This window comes from Erpetoichthys calabaricus, chromosome 4 (genome assembly GCF_900747795.2).
Source record: "Erpetoichthys calabaricus chromosome 4, fErpCal1.3, whole genome shotgun sequence".
Taxonomy (NCBI): Eukaryota; Metazoa; Chordata; class Cladistia; order Polypteriformes; family Polypteridae; genus Erpetoichthys; species Erpetoichthys calabaricus.
The window spans coordinates 28,155,390-28,179,881 of NC_041397.2; the positions used below are offsets into that span (position 1 = coordinate 28,155,390).

At 39.7% G+C, this 24,492-nt stretch overlaps 1 protein-coding gene across 2 annotated transcripts in view; it reads right to left on the reverse strand.

The window, feature by feature from the left end:
• Positions 1–324: 324 nt before the first annotated feature.
• Positions 325–24,492, reverse strand: part of exosc8 (exosome component 8) — a 35,073-nt gene continuing 10,905 nt past the window's right edge. For both annotated transcript variants that reach the window (XM_028799279.2, XM_028799280.2), the window contains exons 7-11: positions 19,326–19,371; positions 13,860–13,956; positions 13,415–13,535; positions 11,610–11,716; positions 325–519 (exon numbers count right to left, since the gene is read on the reverse strand). In XM_028799279.2, coding sequence (XP_028655112.2) covers positions 404–519; positions 11,610–11,716; positions 13,415–13,535; positions 13,860–13,956; positions 19,326–19,371 — 487 coding nt within the window. In that variant the 3' untranslated portion in view covers positions 325–403. The remainder of the gene's footprint in view (positions 520–11,609; positions 11,717–13,414; positions 13,536–13,859; positions 13,957–19,325; positions 19,372–24,492) is intronic.

Consider the following 24,492-nt stretch of genomic DNA (forward strand, 5'->3'; position numbering starts at 1 on the left):
CATTGCTTGAATGATTTTTGTGTATAAAGCTTACACTTGGTGTACAATTCATTTTTACTACAGGCTTAAAGAATTAAAGATTATTATTGTAGGCCAGGGTTATTTCATTTTTGATTTATTTTTTTTATACTGTTGTATGAAATTACTGTTTTTAACACTCAGCTGCTTAGAGCTGTCAGTTAAATGAGCATTATTTTTATGTTGCTGGTTATAATAATCAACTGATTTTATTGGATTTTATAAGCATATTTTAGTATGTCTATTTAGATGGATTGTCAAGTGAAGGAGGTGTAAAAATATTTCCAAAAAAAGAAATATGCTGGAGATATTTTGTGCTCTTTATTTTACAGAAAAAAATACTGATTAGTAAATATACATTTTTACAGAAAAAAAACTGTTTGCTTCATTTTGCTTTCATACTTTTCATCACTTTGTTCAGGAGTTTGCAGACTTCTTTGTTTCTGGTAATTGCACGGTTTATGCAGTCTTGAAGTTTCTCGTTTGATAGTGGAGTTCCTCCTACAAGCAGGTAAAAGTGATTTAAAAACAAAAGTTACATTTTTATAAGGCTTATAGTCTTTATTGGAGCTGTCACAATACCAGATTTTCTGTATTTGATACCAATACCAGTCAAATTTCATAATATTTGATACTGGGTCAATACCACAGCAAAAACAGAAATCCTGTTCCTTGAATTAAAAGTGCCTCCATCCTTCAAGTCAAAATTACAGTACTGTACCCTTTTCTGTAATACAATATAAAACATATAAATACTAACAATAACAGCAGCTTTAAAAGTGTGGTATATTATGTCATTTAAGAAAACAAGAACTGGCATTCATAAAGATAAACACAGGGAGACCTTCACTAATCCAGCACCACTGGGGCCCGTGGTGTGCCAGATGACTGAAAATGCAGTATCACCCCTAAACAGTAGCTTAACACCTCATCATGCCTTTGAAAATATCAAGTAAATCAGTACAAATTGGATAATACAGGAAACCGAAAAACATTCAATGAAAAAGCAAGTGAAATTTTAATGAACTAATGTACCTATACTTGAAAAGTACTGAAAAACCCAACATTACAAAGTGTACGGTACCAGCATGTTGGTATTTTGGGCATGGGAAGTAAATGTCGGGATTTCTCTCAATAACCACCCTCAGGCTTCAAAGTGATTACAACTTCATTGAGGACCACATCCCTTTTATTGCTTCGATATGGTGTTTAGTGCATTGCAATGGTGTGGTGCACCTAGGTGGTGGAGGGGGGCAGCTATGAAGAATGATACAGTGCGAAGTGTGGCGAGATAGGGGGTTCATGGGAAATCCCCCCCCCCCTTTATTGCTTCAGTGTGTTCATGACTTCACATGGGAACTCCTCAGTCTAACTGCTTCAAGGCAATCGCAGCTTCACGTGGAATTATTGGTTCAATGAGGTCCATGGTGAGGTGCAGCAGGGAGGCAGCTATGAGGAGAGATACGGTGTGAAATGTGGTGCATTTGGGAGTTTGCAGCAGAGGCGAATTAGTGAAGGTCTACCTGTAGAACGCAAGGCTTAAATTTAGTTCTTGATACATTGGGGGGTAACTCCCATGTCTAACAGTATGGCTCAGTTTATGAATTTGAAGATAATTTAAACAAACTGTACCACTGTTTTTGTAATAACATGCTTTCGAGGTCTGGTCTGTCAGTGTTTGGTGATATTTGCAACATTAATACGTTTTAACCAACTAATGAGTAATATTTAACAAATCGGCAAATTCCAATTTGAAATGTCACGAACTCCTGGTGCTTTAATTTTCCAAACCTTTCCCTCCTCCTTTTCGTGTATGAAGTCAGACATTGTTCTTCCATTTTCTATTTATCTTAAATGAGTTCTGATGTGTTATTACGTGTTTCTGTGTACAAATCCAGAATTGGAAACTCTTGTTACTTGTATTCAGTTACTTCTAACTGAGAGACTGTGTCCCATTCATCAACTGAAATATGCAACAGATGTTCTTTTTAACCAAGTTCATCACATTTTAGGAGTTATACTCAAATGTTTTCCTTCAAAAACCAAAAGATTAATACAAATTTAGTATTTACAGATTCACGTTCAGCCATTAAGTGTGCCACTTTGGCAGTCCTGCGAACCGTGTGTCTATCTGTGATTAGGCTTTTCTATTAACACCATATATATTGTATTACCATTAAGTTGTGTCTTGTGCTTGGAAGCCTTGAAACACTTGAGTAAATTATATTTTGGTGTTAACAAATGGAACAGTTCACTTTATCACCAGTGCAGACAAACCAAATGGCCACTTTGTTTAATACTTGCTTTCAATCTTTATTTGCTACAATTGTTGTTAGAACCATCAGTGTGTGATTTTTCTCCCACAATCCTATTTGTGTGATTCTGGATGGATTTCCCTGCGACCCTGAAATGTTTACCCCAGTTAAAAATTGGATGGACATCTGCAGACGTGCACATCACAATCTGATACTGAATGTGAGCCACTTTCTTTATTAGAACTTCATATGACGAGATATTAAAAAGCAGTCAGAAATTTGTGATACTACAAGTTAAAACGATTCAATGACATGCTAACAATCACACCACTACAGCACTGTGTGTTTTACCTTTTTTTTTTTAATAGCATTCCCACAATCCCTTGTTTAACTCCCCTGCCTCACTCTCAAAGTGTTTCCAGACTTTTTGGCATGTTAATGCAGTGCTTCAGCATCACCACTGTGAGCCATATTCATATGTAGTTTTTACTCAGTTATGATTACTAAAGTAATCTGTCTACTTGCAGTCAGTCCTAAATGGGGTACAGACTTTCACTCCGTACAATTGATACTGTAAAAAAGCTAGCACCACTAACATTTTTTGAATTATAAAATCAACCTGGTACTGAAGTATCAGTAATTTTTGGCATCCGTTGTCTTTAGGTAATCCGTAAGCAGTCAATTACAAAGGAAAATTCTGTTTAAAAATGCAACAAAGTGTCAAGTAATAAATTAGGGTTTAATCTTAAATACATTATGTCCCACTAAAATCAGTGGCCCACAAATGTGAAAAAAATCAATTTAAACAGCATTCTGGGACATCCTAATATAAAGGCTTATATAAATATGACACAAATATTATATATACACACTAGCTGATGACCCAGTGGCTTTGCTCACTGAGTACAAGGGAAAAAAATAAAATGTAGTCTGTAAGTTATTAAACAGTAAAACATTAACATTTAACAAGTAAAGATACATTGAGCACTACTGGAGTGGTTTCGGGTAAACTACATTATAAAGGCGCTATAACACAATAGGTAAGTAGTACTGTGACGATGCAGGTTCGGCTCCATGCTCCCATCTGCTATTCAGCAGCCCTTGAACCCGTCACCGTCAGTAATGTTACCGATGAGCTAGACAGTGAGGCAACAACACAGCAAGGGGATGATGAAAAAGTGCAAAGTGGTTTTATTTACAAACGATCAAAACAAAAACAAAGCATCCATAAATAAATAAGTGCAGTGCTTCCCCAAAAGTCTTCATTAAATAAATCCATAAGAAACGTGGAGGTTTAAAAATCAATAAAAAAAAAAATCCTTTAAAAGCCAAGGTTAAAACAACTCTGGAAGCAGTCCTTTAAAATACAATTAAGAGCCCGATGTCTTCAATCCTAGCGTCTCTCGTGCTTCTCCCGTGTGGGCCCCGCAGCAGGCGAGACACTCTCTCTGCAGCTGTCTTACACTTCTTTTCAAACTGGTCTGGAGGCCTCCCGATCCTGGCTTCGGTCGCACAATCATCCCAGACTCAAGACTTGGTATCCTTGATGACCAGGACACTCACATCAAGGACTTCACACCAAGCCTCCCGACTCACGCTGCCTTCCCGGCCTTACACGGCCAGTCGCCGTTCACTGGTCAGTCTCGCTACTCGATCATTCAGCGGGAGCGACCACTACTACAACTCCTGGGTGTCGGCCTAACACCCAGGCTTCCGTACAGCTGCCTGCAAGCATTCACTCGCTCGCTCTCTCACCCCGCACCGACTCACTCTCTCTCTCTCCGTGCTCTCCAGAAACCTCTGTCTGTTTCCTTTCTTGTTCTTCTCTTTTTTCATTTTTTTTTTCTCCCCTTGTAGCCGACTCGTGCTTCTATATATGTCGAGAGGGCATAGCAACCCTGACAAATTAGCAGCCCCAGGAACAATCACGAATGTGCACTTAGGTGAGAAACACCCACAACGCAGATCGCCCTGAGACTCGCTTCAGCCACAACTACCACGCCCCCTCACTAAGCACGATTTATTCATCTAAAAACTGGCCTTTGCTGAGAGCTGTGGACCCGCTATACCACAAGTACTAACAGCAGCTAAAATGTATTTGGGTCATTTCTTGGTAGTAGTTCTCTTGTGAAAGGTGCTACACGACCGCTGTGGTATAAAAATGACATTTTCTATGTGATCGTCCAAATTTCTGCCTGACAACCTTGCACTACGTGCCTGAGATTTACTTCTTAAAATAATTCATCACAAAAGCAACCTTGAATGTTGCGGGGTTTTAGTGACCCGAACTCACCTTAAGGGACGGTAAGTAGTCGTGCAGGCAATTTACAAACAGAGTCCTGCTTTGATAGCACAGATTACACTCATTCGCAAAGAATTCCCAGCCAACGGGGCACTTGAAGTGTCACAAACAGTGCGAGAAGAGAGGATGCTGCCCGAAACCGTGAAGCTCTCGACCCGGCGGAGCAGCCCGAAATTCCACGCCTCCCAGCGTCCACTTTGTTCTCACGACCCCTTGCCGCTGAAGGTGGTCTTGTCTTCACATTGTTTACAGCTCGGCGCAGTTAAAAAGTAGAAAGACAAAAAGCTGTACTGCCAACTAAAAAAAAAAAGTTACAATGCGGCAGTTTCTGCGACGGTCACGTGGACAAATAAATGAAACTTCTCTGTCAGAACGCGCCTGGAGGCTGATGGCTCAGCGCCATAATTTCCATATCGCGTGGTCATACGTAATTTGTTTCATACGTAATTTCCATATCGCGTGGTCATACGCAATTTCCGTTTCAAACACGAAAAGAATTTTATATATATAGATATGTATGTATGTACGGATAAAAATGGCAAGACTTGAAGGACGACGGCTACTGATTTATGCAGATAACTACATTTGAAAACAAAAGTAAATCATAAAGAAAGCAGAAGCAAATCCCAACCCCAGGACTTTCCGATTCATGGTGCATCATGATGTTACCAAGGAACTTGATAAGAGGAGGCAAGTGACAAAATATGCAACATTAGTCGTTGTTTCTCCCACCCCATTATAAAGGTTTGATACGTTTCTGCCTGACTGAATAAACAAGCAATGCTCCTGACTAATTCTCAAGAAAGACAACAATATTTATTGTAAAGATGGTCAACTTAAAAAAAACAAGTCTAACCCTTTCAGGGCGGTCTTGAGAACAACCCGAACATAATTACACAGACTAAACAATAAATGTGGCCAGTGTTTTCAAAGGCCCCAATGTAATTAAAAAGCTGTCGTTCTACCTCTTCAAATTGTGTACCTCACACCTAAAGAAGACTGTCCAAATACGAGCTGCTATACTTTTCAAGACATTCATATATTAAGGGATAAAGCATCTTAAAAGTCACGGGAGGAAGTGCTACCTATGGATCCCATGCATTATGCAAGGAAATACATTTGTGAATAAAACCACCGAAGCTGAAACATGGGATTGTGATTTTGTGTCGGTGCTCGCTGGTCTGAACATCAACAGTAAGCTCTTGCCCTTTTTCATCTGGCACAGGGAATAACGACTGAATTCATTTACCTGGGTAATACGGAGGTAGTGTGTGGGAATGCAGAGTGACTATAATAGAGATTCTGCAGGATAGGGGGTGTCAGATTCAGACCCTGGAGGGCCACAGTGGCTGCATTGTTTCACTCCAGGCTCTCTCTTCTTTTGTAAGGAATTACTGCTGTTAAGGAAACCTGCCTATTTTGCCTTAACTTTAACTGATGTGATTTTAAAGATTCAGAGGCTGTAATTGTTTCATTTCTCCATAAACAGCAGCCTAAGATTAATTAAGACAAAAGAATATATGGCTGTCATATTCTGACACAACTGAATCTTCTTTTCCAAAGACAGGCCTTGAACCTTTCATTAGTAATCCTGTCTTCAGACACCGAACTCAGCTAAGTGATTACCTGAGCAAGGATTCTACCAGTTCTGTGAAGGTCAACAGTGAAGGTGGAGATTCAATTAACGGAAAGAAGTCAAAATGACTCCCCATGATGAAGAAAAAAAAATGTCTCTGTTAAAAAGTTGGGGGGGGGGGGAACAAGACAAGATTTCCAAAAGATGTAGTACAGTAGATCTTAGGTCGTCCTTTTCAGTGCTAGCACTTAAAGGGGGCCCATCCCAAAGGAGCACTTGAATCGTCATTGAATGCCCTAACTGAAATGAATGCTTAAGGACATTGGTCATCAAAATATTCTTCTGCGCACATGGCTGTTCTTAACAAGCTGGTAAGAGCTGAGAAATGCCTTTAGGAATTTTAATCTTTACCGTATCTTGACATCCTAAGAACACATACTCTGGTGGGCTGGCTTTGCAACTTGCCTTTCCATACTACTGCTATATAGTGCCTTGAAAAAGTATTCAGCCCTTTTTCATATAAAGGATTACTATCAATTTGACTGGAAGCTTCTATTTGTAAATTCAAATTTACTTTTAAGAGTGCTGCCCCCAAAAAAAACAAACCATTAAAAACCTCAATTCTACAAACAAAGAATTTCTAGGATTCCCCACCTCCATCGAGTCCCAACTCTCATAGCTATTACAGTAAGTAATCCCTATGGAAAAGATTTCTCCTTGGAAAAATGGTTCAGGCTGTGCCAGCTTAGTTGGGGATTGTATTGTGCAGCATTCATTTTCCCATCAATCCTGATCAGACTGTCAGTGTATGCTGATGGAAAGGACCCAGCAACCCGTCCCCACATGCTGCTGCCACCTCCATATCTGATGAACCGCAGACATCAAGAGTGATCAATAGCATTACAGTAGCCTCTAAGACAAGTGCCATTCTTGATCAGTGACTAAATGTAAAGGGGCGGCCTGACCTTGGCAGTGTGGCTTCTTTTTGTGTTTTTTGCACTTCTGTATGATGGACTCTGAGGTCTGTTCAGTGCATTTCAGATGGTCTTGTACCCTTCTCCTGATCTGTGCTTCTCTCCAATTGTACGTCTGACTTGTTTTGAATTCTCTTTGGTCTTCGTTTTGGTTTGCTCTTTGGAAAATCCCCACCATACTACTGGACCGCAGTGAGAAAGTGGGCATTTATTCCCATCAGTGCTTTGAGAACCGGTGATCCACCCATTTCCAAAACAGGGGAAACCAACATTTTGGGTGGATTAGTAAGGTACAGTAATACCAAGTTAGCTGCTACTTAGAAATCAAAAATAATTTTGATTTTTCCTTTTTTTTTTGTTGCATTTTATTGAAAGGTTTTGGTTTCTTTTAATTTGCAGATCAGTGGGGAAAAATGTTTATTTTAATATACAGTATTGTAAATTTAGTCTGGGGGATGAATGCTTTTTCAAGTCACGGTATGTAGAGAGAGATGCTCTACTGTACTTAATATTTTGAAGACCTCAGTTTGGAATTGTCGAAACCTGAAAAGACTGAACACTCAAGACCATGTTACTGTTAAGGCCTTTGTAGTCTGCGCACATTATGTATTTACTTCGTACACACTTTCAGTGAGATAGGTCCATCTACAGGCCTCCACAGCTCCGCCATTCAGTAGCTCTGCTGGACCACCAGTTGGACTGTAGGTTTTTGTCACCTGGTTTACTGATAACACGGCATCTTAACCACAGTGTAACCAGACTTATCACTGATGTAAAATATAAAGAGAGACAACCTCCTTTATAGAGTGGAGCTATGGAGGTCCTTGGCTACAGTCTAATGCTTTCACCAGCCATGGGTAGAAGAATCCATAAAATAAATTTTCAGGTGATCACATGATGCCTTCTTCTGGCTGAAATAATCTGTTTCAATATTTCATAAATCGCTGAATGTACAGTGCTAAAATAAACTCATTAACACAATGGCGAGCGAAGTAGGGTAAAATGTTAAAAGTAATGGGTGTTACTTAGGTAATGAGTAACCAAATGCAATACTTATTTAAATAAAAATACTTGGGTTATTATTCCAGCAGTACTGTGCGTAAGGCAACAAGCACACATACTCAGTCCTTTGCAGGGCTCAATTGCACAGCCAAGCTGAAGAGTTTGCTGCATGCAGATCTGTAACAGAAATCTATAAAGTGTTCATTTGACTAAACATATTTATAAAATATAAAAAAATTATCACAGGCGCTAATTTTCAGATTCGCAGAAGCCGATGATGTTTAACTTTTTTTGCACTGTTTAAGTGCTTTGACTAAGGAGAACTCGAGAAGATTACTTGCACATATTAAATGCAGATTTTTAAGACACCAGGATTCTGCCTGAGTGCCCTGAGTAAGGGAAGCTGCCAAGTTACAGGAATGGGCCTTCCAGGCTTTGTTAGTACAGTATGTAGGTCCCCAGAAATGAAAGCAAGGTACAGTCGGCTCAAAAAAACATGGCTTGTGTCCAAAGCGACGGACCACCTGTGGACGGAGCCTGAGACCATGGATGATGACTTTCATATGATCTTGAAGACATTTTGGCAATCCGTTTGACAATTCAACAAGAGTAAAATGGACATTGTTTGGGCAGTTGTCAGCAATGGTGGGAAAACTGCCTCGACCACAGATTTGATTGAGAGGTCCAAGGAACATTTTTGAGGAACTAACTCAGTGCATATACATTCCTTAAATAGGTGAGTACATTTCTGAAGTTATGGTCTAAAATCTGCATTACATTGTGACAAGGCCACAGGTGTACAAAATCCTGCCAGAAATGCGGAAAACACTAGATATTGAGGGAGTGTCCTGGTTACACCACCTCTTTAATGCTGCATGCAAGAAGAAAGGCAGATGGGATGGTAGTCATCAGGGTCTATTCCAGTTATGAAGAAATTTCATTCTTCAGCCCCTCCAGGAAAGCCAATGCTCCTAGAATATGGGACCACAGACTCCATGAAATAGTAGAACTTCAGATTCAGGATGAATAATGTGGATTTTGCCCTGACCATAGAGTACTGGATCAGCCTTTTCTACTTGCAGGTTCATAGGTTTTGTACAGTTGGGAAAAAAGCCATAACTAAGTTGTAGTACTGCCACGTAAATAAAAATGTTTTTCTGCTGTCGATTGGGTGTTGTGGGGATTGCACTTCCCAGCGGTTTCCTTTTTTTTTTTTTCCATTTTCGGGGAACAATTTGCATAAAGCATGCCATTTAAAGGGAGAGAAGACAGCGAAAATCGAACGAAGCAGATCAGCATCTGCCTGTGCCATGAGACGATGTCCTGGAGTCTTCTGAAGTCCTGATGGTTAGGTGGAAGTCGGTAATTCTTTTTTAACTCGTGACTTGGGTGTTCTGCTATTACCCACGAACTCGGGTGAGCTTCTCAAAGACCTTACTGTTCTTTCTCATGGCGCAGACTGACTGTATAGTTTTTACCATGAAGATTTTTCGCTGCTAGGAGTCAGCACCCATTAGTACTCTTCGTTTCACCTGCTGCCCACAGGGGCAGGAACTGTGGACTTATGCTCTGGAGGGGAACTGGGGGAGGGATATTCTTATTCTATATGCATATACAGTGGAACCTCTAGATACGAGTTTAATTCGTTCCAGCACTGAGCTTGTATAGCGAATTTCTCGTATCTAGAACAAACTTCCCCATTGAAAAAAATGGAAATCCAGTTAATCCGTTCCGCACCCCAAATATATTAACATAAAAATCAATTTTCCTAACAAATAACACTGATAAATTATATATACTGTAGTCTACCTTTAATAAATAACACTGGTAAATAATATAACATTATTAAAAGAATCAAAACAGGTGTCCAAAGTGCAGTAGAGCATTCAATAAATCTTTAAATAAATAATCCTTAAAACAGTTGTGAAGTGGAGGTTTAAAATACACAAGAATAACAATCCTTTAACACGAGGTTAAAACGTCAAAAGGATGCCGTCTTTAAAAAACAGATGACAATCCCCGGTGCTTCTTCTCTGTTAGCGTCTCACCTGCGGGCTCTGCAACAGGCGAGACACTCTTAATGCAGCTGACCTTCTCTACACCGTCCTGCTTCAGCTGTTTGGCTCGCCTGTTCAGCTACACGCGAGCCTGCACTCACTCGCTCGCTCGCCCGCACCGCCTGCCTGCGCTCTCTCTCCTCTCTTTTCTTTTACTTTTTCTCCCCCTTAACCGGCTCGCGCTTCTCTATATATGCGGGGAGGACATGGCAGCTGCAGCCCATCAGCCACAGGAACAATCATGGATGTGGGCAGTTTCCCACCTGTGCACTTAAGTGAAAAACGCAGACACCGCAGATCGCGGCTCTCAACTGCTACCACGCCCCCCTCGCTAAGCCACGAGCTATACCCACAGCCTGGCTCGTGGCGCAAGCCAATGCTCGCATTTAGATCTGAATTTTTCGCTCATACTTTCCTCGTATACAGAGGTGATCGTATCTCGAGGTTCCACTGTATTTGTATTGTCACATATAAGGGTTATTTGGGGGGGGGGGTGGGGTGCAGATGAAAGAGATTGTCATTTTTTTCTCCTGTCTTTTCTTTGATGTAATATATTCCTCATGTGTTTATGGATATTGACCACTTGTCTTTTTTTGTCTCGGACTATAAATGCTCCGGCATCAGGCTTGACTGACCATTTTAAAATGAGGTGTGTCACAGGGTGTGATATTGGCCTATCCTTTTTATCATCTGCTGCAAAGTATGATAGGTTAGTGGTAACGATTGTCTCGTGTCAGCATGGTGGGCTGAATTGTTACAAAGTAACATGGGTATCTGAGATGGCGTGGTATAAGTGCAAAGCGCTGTAGTATCCAGTCCCTCAAATTGTTTATTCATACTTGTATACGTAGAATCAAGTCAAGCTTGGTAACAAAGTGTGGAACTCTGCCAACTTTGTGTCTTCTTTACTGTTTGTGATTTTATGGAGAGGAAATACTAAAGTGCAGTTCAGGACTGGAGAGTATTCAGTTATGGTTGAATTGAGGGTCGCAGCTCTAGTGCTTGCAGATGATAATGTCCTTTTGGATGCGACTTTTGACACACACGAGAAGGGTAATATTAATAAGATGGGAAATGGTTTTGCTTTGAAAGTGGTTTGGCAATTTAAGAAGCTGAAGCATACGAGTTCAGGGGCTGCAAATTAAACTTTGTAAACTAACACTGAAATAATGAGACATCCCCTAATTTCTCATTTGAACGTGCCTGCACATTTATTAGATGTTGTGCATTTTAATATTCAGGACAGCTGTAAGCACAAGGCAATAGCAGGGTGGGTCCTCAATGCAAGTTTTAGAGTCATGTTAGCCACATATTCATAGCTTTATCTCTGCAAATTGAGGTACATTCTCATGAAACGTAACTGAAGAACTAATGTTGTTTATCCTCCACAAAAACTATAAAGACATTTTGTGCAAACACACTAACCTGGTTTGTGTACAGTACAAAGTTTCTCCTCTTCATCAATTACCACTGTAATAAACCCAGTCGACAAGTTTTCTTCATCTGAAGTAGGATCGACTATAAGAATTGAGCTGGAATAAGAATAACATGTTTTAGAAAATGGAAAAAATATTACAATTATTTTAACCTATTACATGGCCATATGTATAGGTTATTATAAAATCATAACTCATTGTAGTTTGCTTTTAAGACGGAGTGGTGGCCCTGAGGCTAACAATCTGCGCTGGTTTTTATCTGGAAGGTTGCCAGTTCAAATCCCCTCACTGCCAGAAGGGATCATCCTCTGTTGGGCCCTGGAGAAAGGCCCATAATATGAAAATTGCCCCGGGGCATGCTGTACAATGGCTGACCTCGTGCTCTGACCTCCAGAGGTCAAGCAAAAAGACAGTTTCCCCTTGGGGATTAGTAAAAGATATCAAATCAAAACCACCAGGGGGGAAAGAAAATTAATGTAATAAGTAGGGATGCTCCGATCAGGGTTTTTTTTTTTTTTTTTTTTTTTTTTTTTAATACCAATCACTGATTTCATGATCCTTAGCAGTTGATTCCAACCCCCCCCTTTTAAAAAGCTTTTTACACTAAGCTCTTGCATAACCAGATGCATAGAAGTCTTATGTCCTATGTTAAAGTGTGTTATTATAATTAAACTATAGACCATGGGTGTTATCTTTTAATTTTTTTTTTTTATTAACAAAATTAAATTCTGTAGGCTTAAGAAGATGGTTAGAATGAAAACCTGCAACCACTGTGGCGTGATGGAAAAAGGGAATATGAGATCGACAGGGGGATTGGAGAGGCTTCAATTCTGTGGGCACTGTACTGGTCTGTGGTGGTGAACAGAAGCAGAGTCCAAAGACAGAACACTCAGTTTGCTGTTTTTACCTATGGTCATGAACTGTGGGAAATGACTGAAAAAATCAGATTGCACATAAACGTAGCAGAAATTAGGTTTCTTTGCAGGGTTGCTGAGCTGATACTCTGTGACAAGGCAAGAAGCTCAGCGATTAAGGGGAGCTTTAGAGTAGATTTGCTGCTTCTTTGGAATGAGAGGTGCTAGTTGGGGTGGATGCCTCTCCTAGGCAGCTCTTTCTAAAGCTGCTCCGGGTAAATCCCACTAGGTGGAGACCCTGCAGCACACCCGGGACATACTGGAGGGGTAATATCTCTCAGTTTGATTGGGAACACCAGAGAAATCCCCAGGAAGAGCTGGAATCTTGAGCTGCAACAGGGAAGTCTGGGCTGATCTGCTTGGCTGGCTGCTGTCCCAACCCTGACCAGGAAAAGCAGTTTGAGAAAATGAGATGAGAATAGACACACTAGATACTGTAATGCTCAAAAATTTGCTTTTGTGACATTTCCCTCAACAGCTTAATAATATATTTATCAAACATCATGAATTATCAGAAATTTTGATACTCAATTTTAAAAAATAAAATGAATTTTGAAAATGTTATGCAATTTTAATTCATTATTCAATAAAGCGTTACTCTACCTGTAAAACACCCAACAGAGAAAGACAATGGAATTCTAAAGTTTAGTGAATTTTTTTCTTCGTCTTTTTTTACTCACAACAAAAATGTAACTTAGTCATTTCTACAAAGATTTTAGATCTTCCTTTTTCTATTTAAAGTCTCTGTCATTTTATCCAGAACCATTTCATTTTGGTGTATTCCATACCACCACATAATGTTATGCCATGCGTATTTTTTTTTTTTTAAAAGTACCAGCTGGCAAGTCTTTTTTAATATGTTTAGTAATATTTTACATACTTGTCAAATACTGCAAAAGAAGCAGCAACTGGATGCTTTACAATATTTAAATGTCTCTTCTTTTTCATATTAACTTCTGCAAGGCCTGTCTGTTCATTTACGTGTACCTCTGGTAGCTGCACTATAAAAACAAAACAATAAAAGAGATTATTTTTTTTCTTTTCCCCCCAATCAGAATCATGGAAAAACAACAAAGGAAAAAGATCCCATTTCCTCAGTGCACTACTGGTTAAATGATCGCTGGCTTTAGGACAGCAATGTGAACAGCTACACTTTACATGCAAGAAATGTGTGAATATTCATATTACTTCCTCCTGTGCTTTATTAGCATGGTATTCATTTACTTTCCAGAAATCTTCACAGTTCTATTAATGTAAAACTAAACAATTGAGCTAAAACATTTAACAGGTTTAGTTTACATAAAATGTATAAAAAAAAAAATTACCATTTTTCATAGATGCTAGTAAAGCTATAATGCAAGCATCCAAAATATTCCCATCATAATCAAGGCAAATAATGTCACAGTAAAGGACCCAGGAAAGCTAAAAAACAAGCAAGTACACATGAATAATTAAAATTAATATATGAAAGTCATCATCATTCAGTTTCCTTTTTATTGTAGAAAACATCAGCATTCATATCTTGAGGGAAGTACTGTATAATAAACACATCAATACTTTTTATCATCTTTTCTTAATCCTTAAAAAGGAATAAAGTTCCAGGGTGGTGCTGAGGTGTCACCTGCTGCATGCGGGTCCCAATCAAGGTGGTTCATCATATCACCGCATGCACCCAACTTTAAACTGCTGGCTAGAATGATCAATATTTTAAATTTAAAAAAGTTACTTTTTTAATATTCCAGATATATATATATACAGTGATCCCTCGCTATATCGCGCTTCACCTTTCGTGGCTTCACTCCATCGCGGATTTTATATGTAAGCATATTTAAATATATATCGCAGATTTTTTGCTGGTTTGCGGATTTCTGCGGACAATGGGTCTTTTAATTTCTGGTACGTGCTTCCTCAGTTGGTTTGCCCAGTTGATTTCATACAAGGGACGCTATTGGCAGATGGCTGAGAAGCTAGATTGCTTACTTTTCTCTGTCTCTCTTGCACAGACTTTCTCTGATCCTGACGTAGGGGGATTGAGCAGGAGGGCTGTTCGCACACCTAGACGATACGGACGCTCGTCTAAAAATGCTGAAAGATTATCTTCACGTTGGCTACCTTCTGTGCAGCTGCTTCGTGAAGCGACATGCTGCCCGGTGCTTCGCATACTTAAAAGCACGAAGGGCACGTATTGATTTTTGACTGAAAAACAAACTCTGTCTCTCTCTCTATCTCTCTCTGCTCCTGACGGAGGGGGTGTGAGCTGCCGCCTTCGACAGCTTTGTGCCGCGGTGCTTCGCATACTTAAAAGCCAAACAGCCCTATTGATTTGTTTGCTAGAGATTGTTTTCTCTATCTCTGTGACATTCTGTGCTCCTGACACACACTCCTTTGAAGAGGAAGATATGTTTGCATTCTTTTAATTGTGAGACAGAACTGTCATCTCTGTCTTGTCATGGAGCACAGTTTAAACTTTTGAAAAAGAGACAAATGTTTGTTTGCAGTGTTTGAATAACGTTCCTGTCTCTCTACAACCTCCTGTGTTTCTGCGCAAATCTGTGACCCAAGCATGACATTCTAAAAATAACCATATAAACATATGGTTTCTACATCGCGGATTTTCTTATTTCGCGGGTGGCTCTGGAACGCAACCCCCGCGATGGAGGAGGGATTACTGTATATGTATAGTTTGATACAAATGGCAAGAATAAAATAAATTAAAAAAAAAGAGATCTGCAAAACACATCACAGTAAGACAAAGATTTTTTTTTAGGCAATCTGGTAAATAACAGATTTCCTTATTAACAGAAATGTACATAAAATGAAGTCAATACCAGGGGATAATAAAAAAAAAAAAAAAAAAAACCTCACTTTGATAAGGAAAGGGTTGCTTGTACATTTACAAATCATTCCTCCATGTGTAATATCCACACTCACATACAAATGTGACATGGCTACTTATGTAACATATTTGGAAGTTTACACAAAGTGTTTATTTATAAACCTGTTTTGTGGGTGACTGGTTTAATTTGAGGTCAAGGGCAGAGAAAGAGGTACTTTACTGTTGTAAACCATACATCTCATACTGGTATTACTAACACGGTTAAGTCAAAATATCCTTCACAAATTGCAGCCTTTTAAATTTAGCTGCATTCCATGAAATAAATAGCATTACAACATATAGTGCCAAAGTAAGGTTTTAATTCCCCACCCCCAACTCTCTTTAAAAAGTTAAGTATGTCGAGGTGTTTGGACCAATCACTGTCACATTTAGTAATTAAAATCAGTACCACTGGTAGATTATAAATAGCTTAAATTTAACTTAAATCTTTTTTGTTAGTCTGAGGCAAAAGTGCACTACTTTAAAAAAAAATGTAGTGATGGTCAAGAGACATTATTAATGTCATGTTTTCATGGCATATGGAGATCAAAAAACTTCCTGATACGGTGGCTTTCAATGTAAAGTCATCTTAAACAATAGCAAACAATATCAAATCATACCTCTAAACTGCCTGTGTCACATAATTCAAATATCAGGTATCCAGGTATACTTTATTAAGCAAACCAATTACAGAGAAGTGTGTTCAGATGTTACTGAGCTTTTCAACTGAAGACCTAACTCTCCCCTAATTCACTGATTGCTAAGCCACAACAGCTGTACTTTACGTTTTTCACCTAAAAGACTGTTGTTGAGATTTACAAGTACTTATCCAATTTGCAAATGTTTTCAATCATTTTTCTTTCAATTTTAACCTTTAAAACTTCTTATAGACCAAAGAGAGAGCCCAGTAATCAATAACTGAGCTATTATTAAGTAGAATCAGTGACCAATTAATGAGGGGGGAGTTGGGTATCTAATTCACTAGCTCTCCATTGGGTACAAGAACATTTTCACCCAAAATACATGTGTTTGGGAAATACTAAACATGCAGCTGGATGCCTAGCATCGGAATTATACAACAAGAATAACTTAATTTTTTTCATTAATGTTTTGATAGTGGATGCAGTTGTTCAAGTTGAGTTTCCAAAGGATTGGAAAATGTCAGATATTATCCCGTTATATAAAAAGGGTGATAAGGCAGACCCAAGCAACTATAGAAAGTTCCTCTGCAAGGTGAGCCATGAACACTCTTCTTTTCTCAGTGGACCCTATACATGCCTTGCACAGTACATGCACGTTGATCGCCACCAGGTCAAGCTTGTTATAGCACAAGCAACCGGCCACCTGCGTGTTCTTGCTTGCACTGAATAAGCTTACGCCTTCTTGTGCATGATGTCATGGCAGCACTGGGTAAAAAAAATGAAAGACAACTATATGTGAAATCATTATGACCTGAATAGTACCAATCAGAAAACGTCATCGCACTAATGCAGTATTACAGTGGAACCTCGGTTTGAGAGCATAATTCGTTCCGGAAACGTGCTCACAGTCCAAAGCACTCGTATATCAAAGTGAATTTCCCCATAAGAAATAATGGAAACTCAGATGATTTGTTCCACAACCCAAAACTATTCATATAAAAATGATTAGTACAAAATATAAAGTAAAAATACATAAAACAAATTAACCTGCACTTTACCTTTGGAAAGAATCATGGCTGGTATGAGTGAGTTTCTAAACTCTTGTGGGATTGCACCCAACGGGACAACACGCAGAAGAGCGTCCCAAAGCAATCGCAGTCTCCCAGCGCTGTAGCAGTTCACCGTAAAACCGAATCTGAAATGATCGCGGACATGCTATAAGCGCCTGCCGTCGATGGGTGATACAAGGAACAAGGAACATTATAAATGCGCAGGGCCCTGCCTGACTGCTGCGTCTGTGTATAGGAGAGCGGCAGATCCCTCTACAATAAATAACCACGCTGTTGCGGTTTCAAGCTGAATAAAGCTGGTGTTGCTAAAGTACTGAGACTCAGCTTCATGTTTTAGGGTGCAAGACGGGGACCCGCACGTCACAGCACACACACGCGCGCACACACAGTCACAATGCTAATGCTGCAGTAAACAGTATACGCTCGCACGGATGTTGCCTATATGAGTGAGGCACGCCGACTCAGACGGAGAATAGGAGACGATTGCCCACAATCTCGCAGCAAGAGAGAGAGAGAACCACCATTAGCTCAGTTGTGATCACATGACGCTCAGCAGACAAAGCGTATACATACTACTCGTACTGCAAGGCCTCGCTCGTTTATCAAGTCAAAATTTATTAAAAATTTTTGCTCATCTTGCAAAACACTTGTAAACCAAGTTACTCACAAACCGAGGTTCCACTGTATTTGAAAACAAACAGATCAGGTGTAAATTTCTCCCCCCCCTCCTGATCTGACCCTAAATAACAGGGCCAGCATAAATTCACACCCGATCTGACGCTGTATTACATGTAGGTTAGATTACACACAGGGGGAGTTCTAAAAATTGAAAGTAAACCTTAGGAGAAGGATTTAGGAGTCTAAGTGTACTCTATGCTATCAACTTCCAGACGGCGTTCAAAAGCCATTAAGAAGGCTAATAAAACATTAGGTTATGTAGTGCCCTGATGGGTAGAGTACAAATCCAAGGAGGTTCTGCTGAAGCTTTATAATGCACTGGTGAGGCCTCATCTGGAGTACTGTGTACAGTGTTGGTCTCCAGGCTACAAAAAGGACATAGCAGCACCAGAAAAGGCCCAGAGAAGAGCAACTAAGCGGATTCCAGGACTACAAGGGTTGAGTTATGAGGAAAGATTAAAAGAGCTGAGCCTTTTCAGTTTAAGCAGAAGAAAATTAAAAGGTGACATGACTGAAGTATTTAAAATTATGGAAGGAATTAGTCCAGTGAATCGAGACTGTTACTTTAAAATGATTTCATCAAAAACATGGGGACACAATTGGAAACTTGTTAAGGGTAAATTTCGCACAAGCAGTAGGTTTTTCTTTAAACAGAGAACCATAAACACTTGGAATAAGCTACCAAGTACTGTTGTGTGGCAGACAGTTGGTGTTTGGGCTTTCAAAACTAGACTATAGTTTTTTTTTTTTTGTTTTTTTTTTTTTTAAGAAGAATTAAGTGGATAGGACTGGCAAGCTTTGTTGGGGTGAATGGCTTGTTCTCGTCTATAGTGTTCTAATGTTCTAGTTTACTGTAATACAATCCAGCAACACAAAAAGGTAAGGAATTTATTGTTTGTGTTATTTGTTTGGGAAGAAGATACCTTACAACTTTGTTAAAAATGCACTTAATGCCATTAGGTTTCTTCATAAAGGAACTAAGTACTTTATATAAAAAAAAAAAAATTCATTTTTGACACTATTCTGTTTTCATTACACATGTAGCACAGAATTTAGTTGTCCATTCAACTCTGACCTACAATGAACAGGCACCTTTTATTCACTTTTGCTGGGTAAAAGCACTGGCTCCCCACGACCCTGAACTATATAAACATTAGAAAATAGTTGATAGATTTATCTTCAAATCAGTGTTAATGAAAGCTTATATATAATGTACAAGGAAAAACTTAATACAGGGTCACATTTGAGCTGGAGTCTGTCCCAGCTAACCAAAAGCGCAAGCTAAAAACAAACCCTGGACAGGACGCAATTCCCACTCAGGGTGAACAAGCACCCATACACCAAACACATACTATAGCTAATTTAGTTTCACCAATTCACATAATCTTCATGTCTTGGGACATTGAGAGGAAACTGCGCCAAGAACCCTGGTCTCCTTAATCCAAGGCAGCAGTGCTACAACTGCACCTCTGTACTACCCAAAATTCAAATGAGAAGGGCAAAAACAGAAACTTTAAAACCACTTACCTTTCCTTTTTCAATACAAAGATCTTCTCTTTGTAGCATTTCTGAACTGTAAACAAAGCAAACCAAATATTGGTCCGTAAGTAATGTACCCCAAGTGTAACTTTAGAATCAAATGTTATTTTGTTGATGACAGCAGTGTTATCTCATTTACATTTTTAAACATATTCAGAATTTAACAGGATTTTTCCAAGCAAGCCTGAATATTTTTGGTCAAAATGCATAATGTAAAAAGTGAATTACACACTTGAATTCCTCCAAGGTGAAAGGTTTCTAAAGTTACAGTATAAATGATATGGTTCTACCAGCAGCATGCATGCAAACAGACCTTTCTCCCATAGCCAACTCTTAAACTTAACTTAGCAATTTGACCAAGCACCCTCCTGCGTTAAGTAATATTGCCTATCCGAAGGTCCCCAAGTTTGTCAACTAGATTTAGGATTGTTTTGTTCATGCCTGCCTATTCTTTCAAACACTGCTAGTAGAGTGGCTATGGATGACCAGTTTTCAGAAGCCTTGTGTGAATGGTACACACAAAAATGTTGTGTACGCCCGTTTCCCATGCTCACATTGAGATGCATAAAATGTAAACTTGGCGTAATACCACACAAATTTTCATGGCAGCCTGAGACCATGCATACACATGTTTCTGCTTGGTTTGGTAAATGGGCGGTACCCAGTATCGAAGCAGTGCTACTGGTTCTGTGTGGTTTCCCTTTCTGTTTAAAATTTGTATCCATGACGCAGGCTTTATCAAATACACCAAAATTAATTGCTTATTGTTTACAAATTTAAGGCACCTGATTGCAATCAATCCATAACAATACAATGGTGCATGGAATGCCCAAACTATTCCAACTACCATGGCTACTTTTGCATTGTTAGAAGACATTGCAAATGTAATAATTAGAAGAGAGCACATATTTACAAATCACATTGACTTCTTGTCCTATGATTATGACTGGCTTCTAGTAGATTTAGATTTCTAAGAGCTATCCCCTTGGAGCTGTGTGCTGTTAGGATGCATTGAAGTATGTAAATTACATTTTACAGATAAATTGTTAACTTCATTTAAATAATAAATGCTGTTAATAATTAAACATGTGGGGGAATGGTGGCACTGCAGAAGCGTTGTTGCCTCTCTGTAAGGGGGTCAAGTCCTGGGTGTTTGCTGCCTGGAGTTTGTATGTTTTTTCTGGTGGGTTTCCTCTGCTTGCTTCAGCTTCCTTCCAAAGGCATGCAGGTTTGGGGATTTGGTGATGCTAAATTGACGCAACTAGGGTATGTATACGCTCATATTCACCCTGCAATGAACTGGTGCCCCATCCAGAGATTACTCCTGCCTCGTGCTCGATGCTTGCTGGGACTGGTATGACCCTGGATGGATGGAATAATTAAACATGTATAACAAAGATTTTTCAATGTTCCTTAAAAGTTTTGACAAATCGGTGTTCTAAACTTACATCTGGTTTTACATTTATTACAGACGCTTATTGTGTAGTGACTGGTTAGGTGGAGAAAGAAAATTTAAGGAAAGGAATTGGGGTTTGGTATGTTTGACAGAGACAATACTGCTGCAATAAAGAAACCCCATCCAGAAGAACATCCATGAAATTCCTGGAACACCTTGCCACAATCTCTAAAAAGTGACTGAAAAAGCAGCTGTATAATCGATGCATGAATCAATCAATCATTTATGGCAGTTGTGACGAGGCTCCAAGAGGCTAGATGTATGAATGAGTATCCTACTGGTTTAATGAAATAATGTGTAAATGCTGGGTTTGTGAGCTGGTGGGTTTTTTTTTTTTTTTTTTTTTAATTACAGCCATGCTGTTTTTAAAAAGTACCAAATCCCATTTCTTACCCTTCCATTTTCTTTCCCCACATAACCAATCACCACATGATAAACATCTTTGTGATAGTAAAACTAGCTATTAACTTAGAACACGGAGTGTTCAGAAATTTTAAGGTACACAAACACTGAAAAATCTTTGTTATACATGTTTAATTACTCCATCCAGGGTCACACCCATCCCAGAAAGCATGGTGTGTGAGGCAGGAACAATTGCTATGGAGTGCCGGCTCATCACAAGGTGAAAATGTGCACACACATACTCCAGCAGCAGCAATTTAGCATCACCAAATCCCCTAACCTGCATGCCTTTGGTAGAAAACCAAAGCAAACCGAGAAAACCCACCAGAAAAAAACATACAAAACGCCAGGCAGGGGATGTGACCCCCTAATGTGAAGCAGCAGGACTACTGCTGCACCATCGTGCCCCCACGTTTAATACATGCTTTAATGCATTTCATCATGAAAATGATATCAAGTATACATCTTAGTCTTCTAAAATGTTCCGAGAGCTGTAATATCATGAATACAATCTATTCTGTGTGGCGATTGCTGCCTGCGCACTCCTGTCGGCATAAGTGAAAACCCGTTTTAAAAGCATATAGTGATTAATGTGCTACTTTAGTTATGATGGGGTTTGAGAAACTCTATACTCGGGCTTCAGTTTTTACACATTGACAACAACATCCATCCATCCATTTTCCAACCTGCTGAATCCGAACACAGGGTCACGGGGGTCTGCTGGAGCCAATCCCAGCCAACACAGGGCACAAGGCAGGAACCAATCCCGGGCAGGGTGCCAACCCACCACAGGACACACACACACACACACACCCACACACCAAGCACACACTAGGGCCAATTTAGAATTGCCAATCCACATAACCAACATGTCTTTGGACTGTGGGAGGAAACCGGAGTGCCCGGAGGAAACCCATGCAGACATGGGGAGAACATGCAAACTCCACGCAGGGAGGATCCGGGAAGCGAACCCAGGTCCCCAGGTCTCCCAACTGCGAGGCAGCAGCACTACCCACTGCACCACCGTGACAACAACATGCAAATTGATTTTTTTTCTTTTTCTTCAGTTATATTCTTGAATAAAAGCACACTTCTTATACTTTTTGTGAAAGTGTTTATTTGATATTTGGACTTCGGTCTTCACACATTATGTCAACATTTTGTCATTACTACTATAACATGAAAAAAGTTTCTGTTTTAGGTATGTGTACAACATTTCTTGCCTCGCATTTCTTGTCATCCCACATTTACACAGATTGTTGCAGACACGGAGCACACATGAAATGTATGTGTTCCAAATAACGATATATTATTTAACCCTATACAATTCCAGATACCTAACTCTGGGATAGAGAGACTTCAGTTCTAAGAGTTTTGTGTCTGACTTGACTTCAGCTGCCTTGGTGGCGGATGAGTGAGCAGGATGCTTGCTCCTTGTGCTGATTGATATATTTGCCGCTGACGAGGTGCGAGAGAATTTAAGGTGGCCTGGCATTACAAATATTTTTGTAGGCTTCATGGATTCTAGTGTTAAGCCACCAAATTGTATGTTTTTCTTTGCCTCCGCTTCACTGAACAGGACCTGAAATTCTTATTTTTTACATGTGCTTTTGCTATTGTCTTTTAACAAAACACTGAATGGAAGGAGCTACAGTGATCCCTCGCTATATCGCGCTTCGCGGCTTCACTCCATTGCGGATTTTATATGTAAGCATATTTAAATATATATTGCGGATTTTTCGCTGCTTCGCGGGTTTCTGCGGACAATGGGTCTTTTAATTTCTGGTATATGCTTCCTCAGTTGGTTTGCCCAGTTGATTTCATACAAGGGACGCTATTAGCAGATGGCTGAGAAGCTAACCAGCTTACTTTCTCTCTCTCTCTCTCTTGCGCTGACGTAGGGGGGTGTGAGCAGGGGGGCTGTGTGCAGCTGCTTCCTGAAGGACATGCTGCACTGTGCTTCGCATACTTAAAAGCTCAAAGGGCACGTATTGATTTTTGACTTTGTTTTTCTGTGGCTCTCTCTCTCTTCCTGCTCCTGACAGAGGGGGTGTGAGCTGCCGCCTTCAACAGCTTTGTACCGGCGGTGCTTCGCATACTTAAAAGCCAAAAAGCCCTATTGATTTTTTTTTTGACTGCTTGCTTTGCACTCCTTTGAAAAGGAACATATGTTTGCATTCTTTTAATTGTGAGACAGAACTGTCATCTCTGTCTTGTCATGGAGCACAGTTTAAACTTTTGAAAAAGAGACAAATGTTTGTTTGCAGTGTTTGAATAACATTCCTGTCTCTCTACAACCTCCTGTGTTTCTGCGCAAATCTGTGACCCAAGCATGACATTCTAAAAATAACCATATAAACATATAGTTTCTACTTCACGGATTTTCCTATTTCGCCGGTGGCTCTGGAACGCAACCCCCGCGATGGAGGAGGGATTACTGTATTTATATTGATTTGCATATTCAAATAGGCAAAATTCTGTAAGGAGTCAAAGTGGGGCTGTAGGAGCATGCATGTGCATTAAAATTCACGTTGATTGGGATTTAAAGCGACAGTGTGTAGAACTTTGCTAAAGCACAGTTTTATGCATCTGAATTTTTTTGTGCCAATTCTACACAAGGCATTATATGTGATTCCTCAAGGCATTTTAAAGAACTCTGCGGTGGGTTGGCACCCTGCCCGGGATTGGTTCCTGCCTTGTGCCCTGTGTTGGCTGGGATTGGCTCCAGCAGACCCCCGTGACCCTGTGTTCAGATTCAGCGGGTTGGAAAATGGATGGATGGATTTTAAAGAACTAGCCTTTTTAAACTCAATGGAAAGGGAGAGAACCTCACTAAAGTTATAGTGTCTTGTTTTTTCACTTGCCACTATACTGCCAAACAGCAGACATTTCCTCAGACGGTTTTTGCTTCTTAAGATGATGACATTTCAGTACTGTGTATTTGCTTAGCTAAATTAAACCAAAATTAACACTCATGGAAGAATTGCAAATTAAGAAAGCAAATCTACAGTTTATGATCTCTGGCTGATTGACTAATTCATCTGTACCAGTTCCGGGCTGAATTTAGTCTCAAGCCTGAAAATAAGCGCTGCATCTACTTTTAAATACTCAGGATCTGTACAGTCTGTCTTGTACTGCTCTCAGTGAAAACAAATACAGGTTAATGGACCACCATCAACCATCATTCTCGTAAGACTTTTTTCTTTTTTCTGTGCAAGAGCTGCATAATTTGTACTTATACCAGCTTCTGTAACTTTTGTATTTAAAAAAAGAGCTTTTTAAATTATTACTTCAGAC